This window comes from Talpa occidentalis, unplaced genomic scaffold, assembly GCF_014898055.3.
Source record: "Talpa occidentalis isolate TD23 unplaced genomic scaffold, MPIMG_talOcc4v2.1 talOcc4.13, whole genome shotgun sequence".
In the NCBI taxonomy this organism is placed as follows: Eukaryota; Metazoa; Chordata; class Mammalia; order Eulipotyphla; family Talpidae; genus Talpa; species Talpa occidentalis.
In genome coordinates, this window is record NW_023601322.1 from 11,597,148 (window position 1) to 11,613,536 (window position 16,389).

Here is a 16,389-nt window from a genome sequence, read left to right on the forward strand (position 1 = left end):
TGCCTAAGGTGTAGGGATGGGTACTGTCTGAGGTCTCGGGCATCTCCTGGGGGTCTGGGGAAGCGTCCTGCTGGAGTGGCGGGAGAATACTGTATCAGGCACGCAGGTGGCCCCTTCTAAGTGTTGATCATCTCGATTCACTGAAGCTGGTGGCAAGTCTCCCCTTTGACTTGCTACCAATCTGATGGCCTGCGCTTTTTTTTCCTCAAAAATTTTATTTATTTATGTATACAAGAACCTGGGTACAGGCCAGTGGTCAGGGGGTGGGGTGAGAGGATTCACCAGAGACAGAGTGGGGAGCAGAACAGGCAGACTGACGGAACACACTGCTGAGGGGAGCAGCGGGTGAGACAGGAGAGGTCTGCTGCGTCATGTGAGTTGCTCCCTGGCTGTCCGGGGATCGAATTCGTGCTGCAGAGGCTGCGGATAGCTTCCCAGTGCTGTGCTCAACCCGGTGCACCACCAAGGAGGCCAGCTTGCGTTTTCACACGGGTGTAGTCTGGTCACCTCAACCTGGTTGATGTGTGGACTTCAGACACCAGAGGGGAAGCTGAAAGAGCAGGAGTTCGTGATGAAAGAGAGGGAGGTTTAAGTTCAGCAAGGCCCAGAGTAGCTCCAGGGACACCAGTGGTTAAGTTACAAGAAAGTCTCCTTTGAAAAGCAGTAGGGTGGGTCATCAACATGGAGCTGAATTTACCAGGAAAACTGAGGGGCTTGGGCTGAGCAGGAGGCTTCAGGGAAAGTGCTAAAATCCTCACTCTTTCTCCCAAGACCAGAGGAAAGACATTTTCAAATTCTGCTATTTGCAGTGATGTGGGGGGATCTTGAAGGGATCATGTGAAGAGAAATTAGCCTGAAAGATAAAGGCACTTTGTTCCATTTTTTAATTAATTTTAAATTTTCATACATTGTTGTTCATTTTTGTACAGCATTTGATTTTTCCCCTCAGGTGCAGTCCCCGAAAATCTCCCACCACATCATCTGTGAACCATCACCATGGTCCCTTTTCCACCACCTCCCCTGCTTTAAGCCTCAGATCTATAGTTGCCTACAAGTTTTGTCTTTTTTTTTTTTTTTTGAGCCTTTACTCATTTCCCCTGTATTCCTCCTATAAATGATATCACCCAGTATTTTTTTTTTCCTTCTGACTTAGATCACTGAACATAATCCTTTCTAGCTCCATCCATGTTGCTGACAATGACATGTTATCTTTTTTATTTTGATTTCTGAGTAGTGTCCCATTGTGTGTATATATCATATCTTCTTGATCTAGTCATCTGTTTTTGGGCATTTTGGTTGTTTCCATATCTTGGCTATTGCACATAGTGCTGCAATAAACACAGGAATGCAGGTATCCTTTCAAATTAATATTTTTGTGTCCTTCGGGTAGATTCCTAGCAGTGGAATTGCTGGGTCCCATGGTAGATCCATTTTTAATAATTTGAGGGTCTTCCACATAGCTTTCCATGGTTGTTGGACCAGTGTGCATTCCCACCAGATAAAGACACACATTGGATGGCTTTGCATATATGGGGAATATAAAGAAACGAAATCGATGAAATGACAAAGTAAAATAAAAACAAATTAGTGAACACTGACAACTGACCTGAGGTTACCAGAGGTGAAAATGGTGGGAGGAGGGAGCAAGGGTGAAGGGACCTCAAGTATGCTGGTGGGGATTATGGTTTTTGTTTTTTCTTACCGTTTGATCTTGGGTGAAATATTTTTTTTTCCTTCTAAATCACGGTCTTTTAAGTGTTGAGATTCCTTTGTTCTCCAATTTCATTTGTGCTAGCAAATAGTTCTGGTGGTGGAAGGGGCACACTTCCTTCCTCTTGCCAGGAGGGGGCGCAAGAGACTGCAACAGAAGTGTCAAACCCAAAGCCTTCTGAACAGAAAGCAGACTGAGCCCACCCCCCGCCCCACACCCCCCCATTTGTTCTGCCCTTTTTCAAGTCAATGTCCTTCCCAAGGCAGCTTGGGGTGGAGCCTGCCTGAGGATTGGTGCACCTGGCTGTCCTCATCAATTACCATTAGTGTGGTAGATTAACACAACACAACTGTATTGTCTCCCTGTTCTGGAAGTCAGACATCCAAAATCAAGTATCTTTCCATACATTAGGTTTTCTTTCATTTTTTAACAAAGTTTTATAGTTTTACTTTATCTCTTGATACTACTGTAAATGGAATTTGAACTCAATTTCAGAATGTTCGTTGCTATAGGCACTTTCCATCTTGCCACCTGTTGAACAACTTGAATTCATTATGTAGGTTTTAAAGGGATTTCTTAGGATTTTCTATGTGCGGTCATGTCAGCTATGAATACACAGAATCTTCTTTTCCAATATGCTTGCCTTTTCTTTCTTTCTCTTGCCTGCTGCCCTGGCTAACACCTCAAGTACAATTGAATAGTAAGTGGTGAAAGTAACATCCTGGCTTTATTCCTGATGGCAGGGGTAAGCATTCTGCAATCTGCTGCCATTAAGTGTGAGGTTACCTGTGGGCTTTTTGTGACTATCCATTATCATATTAATTCCCTTCTATTTCTAGTTTGGTATTTTATCTTAAATGGATGAACAGAACAAAATATTTTTTCGTACATTTACACAATCATCGTAATTTTGTCCTTTTTAAATGGTTCAATTGTTCATTACACGTAGTTACATATGAATTTGCCAATTTACTTGTAAAATTTATCCCCAAATTAATAGCTGTAGCATTTTTATGCTCATCTATGGACATTTGCAGATTGAAGACAATTCCGAGTCCCCCGACGTGCAGGTTAAGGTCACACAAGGCAGCGCTTGCTTTCATCTTTCTGCTCACCCAGAGATGACCAGAGGAGGACAAGGCAGTGGGACGAGCAAGGCAAGCAGCTTGGCCTCGGCCCAGCTGGATAGGCTTGAATACCACTTCTAGTGCCTACTTGTGGGGTGGCCTCAGGCAAATCATTTAGTAGCTCCGAGCCTCATTTTCTCTTTAAAATAAACAGAACCTAGCAGGGTAAGCTGCTTTCGGGACTGAAGGTCATGATATGTTTGAGTTATGCACACAGGCTGGCCTTGATTCGTCGAGCTTTGCTTTCTTGTGCTTTTACAAACTGAAGGCTGTGGCGGCCCTGCTTTGAGCACATCTATCGGCACCATTTTTTGACCAGCATGTGCTCGCTTTGCGATTCTGAGACCTACCGTTACCGCTCATTTATGAGGGTAGAGTGTAAATGTGACTTTTACATGCACAGGAAAACAAGCGTGCACACGTGTGTACATACACACACAGGTACTCCCAGAAGCAATGGCCTGGTGTCTGGCGCTCAGCACTCAATACTGTGAAAAGCAGGAATCCTTGCTTTTGGTTGCTAGCTTCCGCTTGCTAGTCTCCTGTTAATGATTTTTGTGTCTGTAGCCATAATAGGTATTGGTCTCCGGTTTTCCTGCGATCTTTGTTTGGTTTTATATCAGGTTAATACTGGCTTATAAAGTGAGCTGGGAAATGTTCTCACCTCTTCTGTTTTTGGAGAGACTTTCTGAAAGATTGGTGTGAACTATTAATGTTTGGTAGAATAAGCTATGAACCATGTGGAACTAGGATTTTCTTTGTGGGATGTTTTAAAATGAATCCAATCTTATTCGTGGTGCTTGCCAGGTACCCTTTGAACTTACTTTTAGGTGAAACAAAAGGTGGTGATAAGGTGTCTCCTCAGGCCAGTAAGACTCAGTAAGAAAATACACATCATCAAAGGAGACACGTTCAGTGTTTGAAAGAAAAGGTTAAAAGCTAACGGCCAGTGGCAGATGCTGCTGCTGTCCAGCTTTAACAGACCAACGTCCGTCACCCCAATGTGCTTTTGTGACCTCAAGAACAATAAGGTTCTATATAAGCCTGTTCTATATAAGCTCTATATACAAATTTCTTAACTGACATTTGCAGCCATGTCCTATAATCACAAACTAAAGCCTGTATACTTTTAGGTTACATGCTGGCGTGCGTATTTACATATCAAGTCTATCTACAAAAATAATACCTGCAGGGAAGGCAGCGAGGAGAGGAAAAGGCGCTGGTGTTGAAACCCGAAGGTCCCAGTTCTGGTGCCAGCACTAACTTAAATAAGATGCCTCAGCCTGTTTCTCCCACAAGCTGGATGATGACCAAGGTCCCTTCTCTGCTTTACAAACACAGCGACTTCTCCAAGAATGCCTTTCCCATTGTTCTTGCCCCGGCTGGTCAAAATGGAAACACAGCCACATTTGGTTATGCCCACAAAGACAGGCACCCACCCAGCCTTCCTTCTTGTAGAAGAAAGTGGTTCACAAAATCCTAAGAGGAAACCTGAGGTTAAGTAATGCACCTCCAGCATCTCAGAGTCCTGAGCTTGCTCTCAAACAGCGGCTGCTAATTTTCTCTCTACATATACATATTTGCTTTTTACAATCCCCACTCTCCAGGAGCACTGCTGCACACGGGGCACCTACCCAGCTACAACTCTCCAAGCCAAGAAGGTCACTTCTCAGAAATTCTAAGCCCGTCCGAGAAAGCGAAAGGCATCTCGTCGGTGGTTTCCTCGGGCACGTTGCTCCCCCCGGCCTCACTCGAGTAGCGAGCGTGCTGGGCGGAGAAGGCCTGGGCCGTGCGGCTGCAGCGACAGCTGTCCGGCAGCGCGCTGCCCAGGGCGCCCAGATGCGAGTGGTAAACGCCCCTGAAGGAGTCGGGGGACGAGCGGTAGTGCCCGGCGGGGTTGCTGCTGGGGTAGGGGTCGCTGCCGGCCATGCACGTCTGGAAGCAGGTTTTCCTCCCCAGGCTGCGGTGAATGTCCAGCTTAGCGATGAGGGGTTTCCCGACGTTCACCTCCTGCTTCTCCTCCACGGTGTCTTCCAGCCCGGAGTACTGATACGACAGACACACCGTGAAGACCAGATGCTCCTGAGGGGGAGAGCACAGGCTTGGTGTTAGCGACCTGCAAAGACGCGGTCTACAGCGTCTCCTGCAGCGTCGCTCATGCCACAAACCCGCGCTCAGCCAGGCTCCTCTCCCCTGTCCTCCCTCCAGAGCTGGAATTCCAGCTCTGAGCATGCAGAACGGTCCTGTGCTGTATTCCTGGAGAGCTGTGACAGGTAGTGTTCTCCAGGTGTGAGGCTTGGGGCACTAGCTTTACCCCTAGGTCAAAACTGATTTTTTTTTTCTCATACCAATTTTTATTTATTTATTTATTTATTTTTGTGGGACCCTCCCCGGTGGCCGGGGATCGAACTGGCACTGCACAGGCTGCGGACAGCCTCACAACCCAGAGCTCAACCACTGGGCCACCAGGGGAGGCCCCAAAACTGATTGTTTTTTAAAATACTGTGGAGTGATAATGCCCCCTCACAGGTGGAGAAATACCACGGAAGCAGGTAACGGGTTGAATTTCAAAGATGAAGGAGACTGTAAGTGGATTAGTGTCAACAGGGTGACAAGAGCTTTAGACCTGCTGTCTCTGTGTGACTGTCAGTGGCGCCCACTTCATTCCCCAAGTTTTGGCTAATATGTCTGTGGTCATGCAGCTCTAAATGGAAAAACTCAAGCTTGGCAAAGATAGATACTTCTAGTAGAAAGTTCGACCATAAAGAGATAGTTTCTGACTTGTAAATCAACAAGAAACCAAAAAAAAAAAAGATAAATAAATTCCAAATCTAATTTGGAATTAGAAAGTCATGGAGCGAGGAAATGATCATTTGAAAATGCCAAGATATTTTAAAGTAGAATATGCTCTGTCTCTAGACTTTTCAGCTACATGGAGCACAATCACATACTCTCACACAAGAACCCTCAGGCCATTGTCAGGACAGACTGCTCAAGGACAAGCTCACTGATAAGACTCTCTATAGACTGTTTATCTCTAATGAACTGTTTATCTCTTAATGAAGCAGTACATCTACAAATTAATAAAAGGCTTGCATGCCAAAACGAATTTTCTACTTTCATCAAGTTTTCCATTAGTAGTTATAAAAAGGAAAAATAACCACCTTTAATTTTTGCAGTGAACTGAGCCTAGTGTAGAGGCAATGCTTGGGAAGCTCCTTTGATACCAAATAGCTGCCAGTTTCTTCAGGTGTCCCTTTATTTGCATCTTTTGGATCAATATCTAGGTCCTGGGGAAATCAATACATGTCATTAATGAAATCAATGAAAGTCACATCTATGACACTAAGCCACGTTAACCGTGGTTTAACAATGCTCTCTCATGAAGGTTGACCTGAGTAGGTTATCCCGTATGGAGGTCTGGAGAGACCACGAAAACAATGATAGCTAGTGACAACAGGAATTCTAAATTTAACTAACACAGTTAAAAAGTTAGCTCTGAAATGGATAGCTACTTTCAAACTATTCCTAAAAACACTTTTAATTTAAAAATTTATTTATGCATACAGGAACTGGGATGTAGACCAGAGGTGTGGGGAGGTGAGAGGTTTCACCAGAGACAGAGTAGGGAGCAGAACAGGTGGATCTACTGAAATACACTGCTGAGGGGCCTCCCCGGTGGCGCAGTGGTTGAGCGCTGGGTTGCAAGGCTGCCCGCAGCCTCTGCAGCGCCGGTTCAATCCCCGGCCACAGGGTGAGGGTCCCACATGGCGCGCAGACCTCTCCTGCCGCCCGCTGCTCCCCTCAGCAGTGTGCTTCGGTCCTTCTGCCTGCTCTGCTCCCTGCTCTGGCTCAGTGAGTTCTCTCACCCTCCCGCGCTTCTGACTGTACCCAGTGCTTGTATAAATAAATAAATAAATCTTTAAAAAAAAAAAAAAAAAAAAAGAAATACACTGCTGAGGGAAGCTAGTGGGCGAGACAGGAGAGGTCTGCTGTGCCATGTGGGTCAGCTCCCTGGCTGGGGGCAGTAGCTGGCCATAGTTTAATAGCACTGTAACGTAACTCCTGTGCCACCAGGGAGGCACCCTATTTCAAGAAACACTTTTTATCCTATTTAAATTTCCTTTCAAGTTCTGTCCCCCTTTCTTCATCATTTCTGGGAAGGAGGGGGGATTTATGTGATTTGTATTATTTATGAAGAATAAATGGATGTTCCAAAATCAACCCTTCCCTTTTTTCTGCTTTTAGAGCTAACCCCTGGCCAAGAGCAAGAGATCTATTCTGCTCCCCCAGAGAGAAGCCCAGAGCCTCCCTTCAGCCCAATACCCAGGGAGGCCTATGCTCATCCTGGGGACACACCTGTCTAATTTTGGTGGACAAATCTGTCTAATTCTGGGGCATAGGGCAAGCAAGCCCTCCCACTAAGCCTGTCCTCCATGAGTTTCTCTCAGTAGCAAAAGTGATGTTTTGGATTTGTCTTATTCCTTGTCTGCTTCTCAGTTTATGATACCATTCTAGAGTACAGTGTTTACTGGATTCTGTAGACCATTATTAAGTAAATATCATAAATAAATGTTTGGAAAGAACAGAACTAGTTTTCTAGTATATTCCTATGACTTGACAAATAAAACGACTACTGTTTTGATAACATGTTGGAAACAATTGCTTTCAAAAGGGAATTCTTCTTGACGTGTATTTACATACGTACATACATATGTAAATTCCCTCACATTTGCTAATCCAGTTAGTGTAAGAATAGAATTTATGTATAAACACTCATTGGTATTTCAGACTGCTAGATGAAAATACCAATGAGTGTTTATATATAAATTCTATTTGTACATGTATTTCCTTTATATTTACCATCAAGTTTAAGCTTTCATAATTTTAGTCTTTAGCAAGTGAGAACACATTGTTATAGTTTAAATAAAAGAAAAAGAGACTTACAAGTGGAAAATCGGTGACATAGGCATCACACATCACTATATCGGGGGGCTTCTGGACTATACTTGTGTAGATTATCATGACGTTGGAAAACTCAGCTGCAAATCCTAATTGAATCTGAACACCACACTGAAATTTAAGACACATGCTTTCTGGAAGTTCTGGAAAAGAACAATAAGAACAACCTATAAATAATTAAAGAGTGCTTGCTGGGAAGTTTTCTGATAAGCAACAAACAAATATTCTTTATGGGGCAGAATAGAATCAGAGCATTTTTTTTTTTTTTTGTCTGTTTCAAAGTGCTTTGTAATTAGCAGAGTCTATAAAGACATACACAGTTGAAAAAGAGGGGAAGAAGAACCCAAGATTCTGCTGGTCAAGCAAATAAAAATATCTCATTTACTGTCCTAGAGTTTTATACTGCCTTGTAGGTTTTTTTGTCTTGCAGTTTTATAGTGGGAATCAATAAAATTTTTATAGTGATAAAGTAGTTTCCATATAATTGTAGATATTTTTTCACTAATGCCTCAATCTTCATGAAATTAGTTTTTAATGAAGCATTTATGTCACTGAAAAGTTACCTTTAACAATTCTGCTACTCTTGAATTTAATATTTCTGGTTTCATTTTGTTCTGTCATATTTACACACTTATTTATTTTTTTTATGCTTTGAGTTTGCCAGATATAGTAGTTTGAGAATTCCTTGCATATGTGAGTTTTCCATTTATATAGAATATAAATATATTAATTTTACCATAACATTTCTAAAATAAGGCAATGCTATTCTTTAAAATGCTTATCTAGAGCCTCCTTTAAAATGCTTGCAGCAGGCGGTTGAGTGCCGCACTGTGAAGCTGTCCTGCAGCCTCTGCAGTGCGGGTTTGATCCCGGCTGGCCGGCGAGAATCCCACATGGTGAGCAGACCTCTCCTGTCTCGCCCGCTGCTCCCCTCATCAGTGTATTTCTTCAGTCTGTCTGTTCTGTTCCCCACTCTGTCTCTGGTGAATCCTCTCACCCTCCCGCACATCTGGCCTGTACCCTGGTTCTTGTATAAAAATAAATAAATCTTTTAAAAAAATAAAATAAAATGCTTGTCTATTTGATGGGATTAAAAAAGGAAAGAGGGGGCCTCCCTGGTGGCGCAGCGGTTGAGTGCTGGGTTGCAAAGCTGTCCGCGGCCTCTGCAGCGCCAGTTCTATCCCCGGCTGCTCCCCGGCCACCAGAGGAGGGTCCCACATGGCGCACAGACCTCTCCTGCCGCCCGCTGCTCCCCTCAGCAGTGTACTTCGGTCCTTCTGCCTGCTCTGCTCCCCGCTCTGGCTCTGGTGGGTTCTCTCACCCTCCCGCGCTTCTGACTGTACCCAGTGCATGTATAAATAAGCAAACAAACAAATAAATAAATACATGCCTCTTTAAAAAAAATAAAAATAAAAAAGGAAAGAAATACACCATCTTAGTTTTGACTTTCTTTTTTCTAATTACTATTTGAAAATTTAATAACTAAGGAACAAATATAGAAATAGAACCAATTTCTATATTTGTTCCTTAGTTATTAATATATTCTAAATATGCTGAGAGTATATTGTAGATTGTTGAATTTGTATCATTTGCTTATTAATTAAGGGATCTTCTGTTTTTATTTTATCATTTTGCATGAGCACTTCATTATAAAAAATTACTTTGTTGCCAAGAGTTTAGTTTTGGTTTTACTTTATTTTATTTTTTTTTAAAGATTTATTTATTTATAAATACAAGAGCTGGGGTATAGGCTAGAGGTATGGGAGGATGAGAGGATTCACCAGAGACAGTGGGCAACAGAACAGGCAGATTGACTGAAATACACTGCTGAGGGGAGCAGCGGGTGAGTCAACAGAGGTCTGCTGCGCCATGTGAGTAGCTTCCTGGCAGGCTGGGGGATCGAACTCAAAGCTGTAGAGGCTGCAAACAGCTTCATAGGTTGCATCTTAATCCCTTGTGCCACCATGGAGGCCCTTGGTTTCACTTTAGAAAAGGTTTTGCTTACTGATGATCTTTGCCTCTGTGGTTTTGTAGTTGTTTAGAGCTTTTTAAATTGAAAGTAATTTCAATTAATTGTCCAAACATCTGGAATGTCAAGATAATATATTTATGGTATTTTACATTTAATGCACCTTAATATGTTAACTTACCAACAATACACCTTAAAGGGCAGACTATTTTGGAAAGAAAGGTATCACATAGAAATTCAACAAATAATTTTCAATATCCAAATTAGGATTCATAACAGATATTGGGGACCCTTGAGAATCCAAAATCTTTATTTTAGTCAATATTTAAACTTACTTTCCCACTAATCACACGGAATTACTAAAGGTAATTAATTACAAGTATGATTTCCACCTCATCTTTTGTCTCTTGATCACTAACCCAGCAACTCAACGTCAGGGAGAGAGAAGGTGCAGACTGTATAAGCACACAGATCTACGGACCTCCATGCGCGTCTCTCTGCTGCGTGAGCTCACTCAGTATCTACAACCTATGGAGTAAATACAATTTCTCGTTCCCATTTTCTAGATCACATGTTTATCAAGTGGTAGAGACAGGATCGGAATCCAGTCCCATCTAATTTTTGAAATAAACACAATTCAAGAGCTCACAATACAGGAGAATAAAAGGGATTGTACATTATTAAACAGAAAATTATTTTAAAAATTATACTTTGATTTTATCAATGGTGAAAATACTGGGTTGAATAACTCGATTATTTCCAACATCAAATAAATCAGTGTAATATCTATAACTGAAACACTTGCTTTGGGTTTGCCCACTATGGTAAACAATTTCACTACACAATTGGGAGGAAAGCTTTATTGGGGGGAGGGGAGAACGTCATGATTTAAGTATATGACAAAAATAGACTTTACTGTACCGTGTGCCTTGGCCCACTGTAGATTCCGTACCAGAGATTCTGCGGAATATGCTGTTCCCTGTATTGGATCAGTAAGTGCTCTCTTCTCAGATAAACTACTTCGAATTTCTAGAGCTTGTTTCCCTTTGGTAAGGTGACATTTACCCATATCTAAAAGATAAGGAGTATTACTTTTAAGACCTCAGTTCTTTCATTACATTTGAAATATTAAGGTCACAAACTCTCTTATAAACCAGGTAATATTCTCATTATCACATATTCACTCAACACATATTTACTTAGCACCTGTTATGAGTCAGGCATGGTTCAAGGTGCTAGGAATACAGCATAAGCAAACATAAAAATACTGGAACAGCTCACTTCTAAAGGCCCCTGTCTGGCTTTTATATCATTATTATTTTTTTTTTTTACCTTCTGCAACTTCATCCAGTAATACAGTAATTTTCTTGTCTTCTAATAATCTATCTTTTAAAAATTTCATGAAGATTCCATTTGCCAATCCAGAATGCTGGATTTCAAAAGCTTCTGCCCCTTGACATCTAAAAAACAGCAAAAAGAAAAATATTTTAAAAAGCAAACACTTGCTACATGAGACTCCCACATATGCTGATGAGCCTCAGTCCCCACCTCTCCCCGCTGACACCCTAATTAAAGAGTTAATCTCGAAGCAGGAACTAAATACTTCGGGACTTGATGATGGGAAGATATGAAGGATAAACTACTTAAGGTTTTATATCAAGAATATCAAGGAGGCAAATATAGAGGCTAGATGTCTATGGGTATTTCCAGGTCTCTAATCTACAATCAAAAGGAAGTCATCAAAGAATGAAGGACTCGTCCACTTAGACATGAGATCTTCTTACGTGGCATATCCAAACACAATATTGGCAGTGACTTTTAGTGCATCCAAGATTGGAATGGTATCATCATAGTCATTTCTATTTAAAAGGCAGGAAGGGAAAACAACAAATACAAACATGAAAAGTTAACTGGCATTCATTAAAAAAAGCATCATAAAGGTATACTAAAATATGATAAAAGGTTATAACACATAATTTAAAATTATAGACTCAAAATTCCTTTATCTGTTTAGCTATATATTTAGCAACACTGTTGAGACAGCAGAGTCACGTCTTTAAAGCTGGAGCTGGGTTTGAACTCAGGCATTGGACTCTGATCAGTAAAGGCTGAGCAAGTGAAAACTGCAAGTCTGAGGGGAGTGATCACTGGTTCTATTTCTTAGTAACACAAGGTAAACAAACGGGATCCAAAGTTTTAAACAAGTGGTTCAGCTGAACTTTCTGCAACTGCAAGGCCAGGGCTGACTGGAGTGGCCAGAGGCCCTGACTCGGGGTGCTGACTTGGGGTGCCGTTGTTTCTGCTAATTCCAGAACTAGAGACACTTAAAGGCACTTGCAAGAGTAAATGCCCACACCGTTAGGCCTTCACTATTGTTCTATAGCAAACAGAAAAAAAAGATAAATTGAAATATATATGGAGAAATATATTTTCTCTTAGTTTTTTCTTAATCAGTTTCAATCTATAATCTCAAATGAATCTCACAGTTCAGTTTGCCTCAGATTTAATTTCTTATGGCTGCTAACTAACTCCAACAAGCTTTGTTGATGAATATTAGACGTTTTACCTTTTCCTACACATATCCAACAAGAACACATTAAGGCCAGTTTCTTTTTCTTGCATCGATTTCAGTATATTTTGCACACAGAGACAATTCTCAGACCTATATGGATTTGGAGCATCAACAGGGACCATGAAACTGTTCCCAAAGTTTTCATAACCATGTCCTGCATAATATAATAATCCTGAAAAGAAAGATAAAAAGGTAAATACTAATTCTAAATTGTACTCTAAACATGTATGTAGCACTCTTAAAAAAAAAAAAAAGGAAGTATTTTCTTTAAGTCAATGTAAGCTTCCGTAAGAGAAACCCAATTATAAATACAATATTAACAAAATTTTTGTTGAAAATTATTTTGGCTTCATATGAGTACGGTATTTTAAATAAACATCAAGAAACTGTCCTGAAGTGTATTTTAATGCAAAGAAGTAATACAATTGTAATGGATGGTATGTATAATATCTATGTATATTGTTTCTTTGACACAAAGTGGTAACAAAGACAGTAATCATTTACATTTGCATAGTATTTCCATGGTTTTCAAAGTACCTTTATATACTCGAACAGATTGTAATCCATACAACAATCTTTAAATAATTTCTTATTTTTTTTTTAAAGATTTATTTATTTACTTATACAAGCACTGGGTATAGTCAGAAGCGCGGGAGGGTGAGAGAATTCACCAGAGCCAGAGCGGGGAGCAGAACAGGCAGAAGGACTGAAGTACACTGCTCAGGGGAGCAGAGGGCGAGACAGGAGAGGTCTGCCGGGCCATGTGGGGTGCCGGCGGCCGGGGACTGAACCAGCGCTGCAGAGGATGCGGGCAGCTTTGCAGCCCAGCGCTCAACCACTGCGCCACTGGGGAGACCCCAATAATTTCTTTTTTTTAAAGATTGATTTTATTTATTTATGCATACAAGAGCTGGGGTGTCGGCCAGAGGTGCTGGGGGTGAGAGGATTTACCAGAGACAGAGTGGGGAACAGAACAGGCAGATTGACTGAGATATACTGTTGAGGGGATCAGTGGGAGAGACAGGAAAGGTCTGCTGTGCCATGTGGGTCAGTTCCCTGGCCAGGAATCGAACTCATGCTGCAGTGGCTGGCAATAGCTTGATAGTGCTGAGACTTGAACCCCTTGAGCCACCAGGGAGGCCCTCTTTAAATAATGTCTACCTATTTTGTAAATAAGAAAATTAAAATCTAAAAGATGAAATGATTTGCTGAAAATTATGTAGCTGGTAGGTGTCAGGCTCCATATATAGCTTTCCCCCCATTAAACTAAGGGATTTATAATTTTTCTATTAATACAAATCATGTCTTTTATTTCTGTGTCTTACTCGACACCTAGCATATGCCTTTGTTTGGGTTGTGGCTATTACAGAAATGCAGTAAACACCGAATGCACGAAATTATCAATGCAAACACCAACCATGAATGAGTCGGTCTGGAGCTTGTTTTATAAAGAATCTGGCTTTTAGTAGACATGCTTCCATTTCTACAGCTGATCGCACTTTTAGAGAGCCCTGACCAGTGTGCCCAGGCACTGCCCATCCCACCATGTATCACGTCTGGCTCTGTTGACATGACTCGGGAGAAACAACTTTGAGGGAAGGTTTAGCTGCCATCATCCAGGGGCCAGTTAAGTGAGGTCTGTAATTTCAATGTCATATGCCCACTTCTGTAACCACTGAAATTAAGGTACTTAGAACACAATGGCTTTTTCTCACCCTAGAATTTCTTTCTGAAAAGCAGAAGCATTTTGTATCAAAGTTTGCACCTAAATTACTTGGTGGGAGATTTGTAAGCATTTTTATGTAAAATAAACTAGACCAAATCATTGTATTTAAAAAATTCTATCTCTAGTACTGCTTGTTCACTTAATTAAATATCCCCCCATGGACACAGCCCCTCTGGGTGCAGGTGCTGGTTGAAGAAAGTGCTTTGCTTAGATGAACTCCTATACGCCTCGAGACACATCCCGCACAGCGAGGCCGGTAATGAGTAATGATATCACCCATCCCCCTTTTACAGATGTAAAAACTGAGACACCCAAATTCACACGACTAATCAGGGCGAGAGCTGGAACCTGAAGAAGCTGGCCTGGCTAACCACAGTGCTGCGTGCTGTCGCACCTTCGACCTATGCTGGCTTTCCAGTTACCTTTATTCTTAGAAAACACACAGAATGTCAGTGTACTGGCTCTTCTGGCTTCACTTCACTATTACTTTCAAAACCTCCTTGTTGTTTTCAAATAAAATTCTAGGCTGAAACAACAGATGCAAACTGGGATCTCTAGTGGAGGCCTGAGGTAGAAGTCGAAATCCCCCATCTAAGAATGAGAAAAACATTGAATTCAGGAAAGGACCCCAATAACCACAATTATTTTGGGCACTTTCGGTGTACCAAGCAGAGGGATAATGAATTCATCTTGTTTATTCTGGAACAACCTTATTAAATAAGTTAGCCTATCCCTCGTATAAGTACTTTCTGGCTTTGGAAAGTCAAATAACTTGGTCATGATCACTCAGCTGTAAACAGGAAAGCCGAGGCGCTGAGCCCCAGCTGGCTTTCTCTAAGCTTAGCTGAATGACACTAGCCTGAAGGGCTCCTGGGAGTGAGTGAGCCTTCGCCATATTCTGACCAAACACCTTCAACATTTCACCACAAGAGCACAGCTAAGCTGCAGCAAGTGGTGTGTGCAGCAAGGCACTGGGTGGGGCAGATGTCAGACCCTGTAGTTACTCTCTCTCCAATATAAGGTAACTGGACATTGTCATCCTTATTTATTTTCAAACAAATATAGTGTAAGTCAGTCATTTCTGTTCCTGGATTGTGTTTATGATTATGTAGGTTTAAAAGTGAATTATTTTCTGATCTTTCGCATTTTTTCCTTTCTTTTGCAAGCCTATGGGCAATATCATATAAAAGGGCGTACACTCGAGGGTGTTTTCCCTCTCTGAAGTGATTCCTGCTGAATCCTATGACCCTGCCTCCCTACTGCCTCCAGGTACTGTTAGTCCCCTGGGGACATCACCTGGAAGTGAAGGCATAGTCCAGGAGGCAGGCCCTCTGACCTCAGGCCTCTAGCACACTTACATGTAGATGTGTCTCATGTTTGGGAAATTGACAATACTTCAAAATATAATGTAGCCACCCTGTTAAGAAATGAATCAGTAGGATTTTAAAAACTTTCTAGCCTTCTTAAGTCTTCGTATTCTAAACTCCAAGATGATGTTTTTATACTGGGGCAAAGCTTCTACATAAGCTGGACAACTGTTTAGTATTTCTGATTCTGACAATGTCAACAAGAAATGAGAATAAATAGGGCCTCCCCGGTGGCGCAGCGGTTGAGCACTGGGTTGCGAAGCTGCCCGCGGCCTCTGCGGCGCCGGTTCGATCCCCGGCTGCTCCCCGGCCACCGGAGGAGGGTCCCACATGGCGCGCAGACCTCTCCTGCCGCCCGCTGCTCCCCTCAGCAGTGTACTTCGGTCCTTCTGCCTGCTCTGCTCCCCGCTCTGGCTCTGGTGAATTCTCTCACCGTCCCTCGCTTCTGACTGTACCCAGTGCATGTATAAACAAAACAAACAAATAAAATAAATAAATAAATAAATAAAACATGCCTCTATTAAAAAAAAAAAGAGAATAAATAATTCAGAACATAACTCTTCATATCATCCCCTCACTCTGAAAATACTTCACCAATCCAAAACCCTAAACTGATAAACATGTTTATTTTTTTTTTTATTTTTTTTTTTTTTAAAGATTTATTTATTTATTTATACAAGCACTGGGTACAGTCAGAAGCACCGGAGGGTGAGAGAATTCACCAGAGCCAGAGCGGAGAGCAGAGCAGGCAGACTGACGAAGTACACTGCTGAGGGGAGCAGCGGGTGGCAGGAGAGGTCTGCGCGCCATGTGGGACCCTCCTCCGGTGGCCGGGAAGCAGCCGGGGATCGAACCGGCGCCGCAGAGGCCGCGGGCAGCTTCGCAACCCAGCGCTCAACTGCTGCGCCACCGGGGAAGCCCTGATAAACATGTTTAGCTTTTACCTCATTATCAT

At 42.1% G+C, this 16,389-nt stretch overlaps 1 protein-coding gene across 2 annotated transcripts in view; it reads right to left on the minus strand.

The window, feature by feature from the left end:
• Nucleotides 1-1,931: 1,931 nt before the first annotated feature.
• MALT1 (MALT1 paracaspase) overlaps nucleotides 1,932-16,389 on the minus strand; it is a 47,415-nt gene continuing 32,957 nt past the window's right edge. For both annotated transcript variants that reach the window (XM_037508465.2, XM_037508466.2), the window contains 7 exons: nucleotides 12,336-12,513; nucleotides 11,554-11,628; nucleotides 11,102-11,229; nucleotides 10,691-10,840; nucleotides 7,786-7,943; nucleotides 6,003-6,128; nucleotides 1,932-4,920 (listed from right to left, as the gene is read on the minus strand). In XM_037508465.2, the coding sequence (XP_037364362.1) occupies nucleotides 4,501-4,920; nucleotides 6,003-6,128; nucleotides 7,786-7,943; nucleotides 10,691-10,840; nucleotides 11,102-11,229; nucleotides 11,554-11,628; nucleotides 12,336-12,513 (1,235 nt within the window). In that variant the 3' untranslated portion in view covers nucleotides 1,932-4,500. The remainder of the gene's footprint in view (nucleotides 4,921-6,002; nucleotides 6,129-7,785; nucleotides 7,944-10,690; nucleotides 10,841-11,101; nucleotides 11,230-11,553; nucleotides 11,629-12,335; nucleotides 12,514-16,389) is intronic.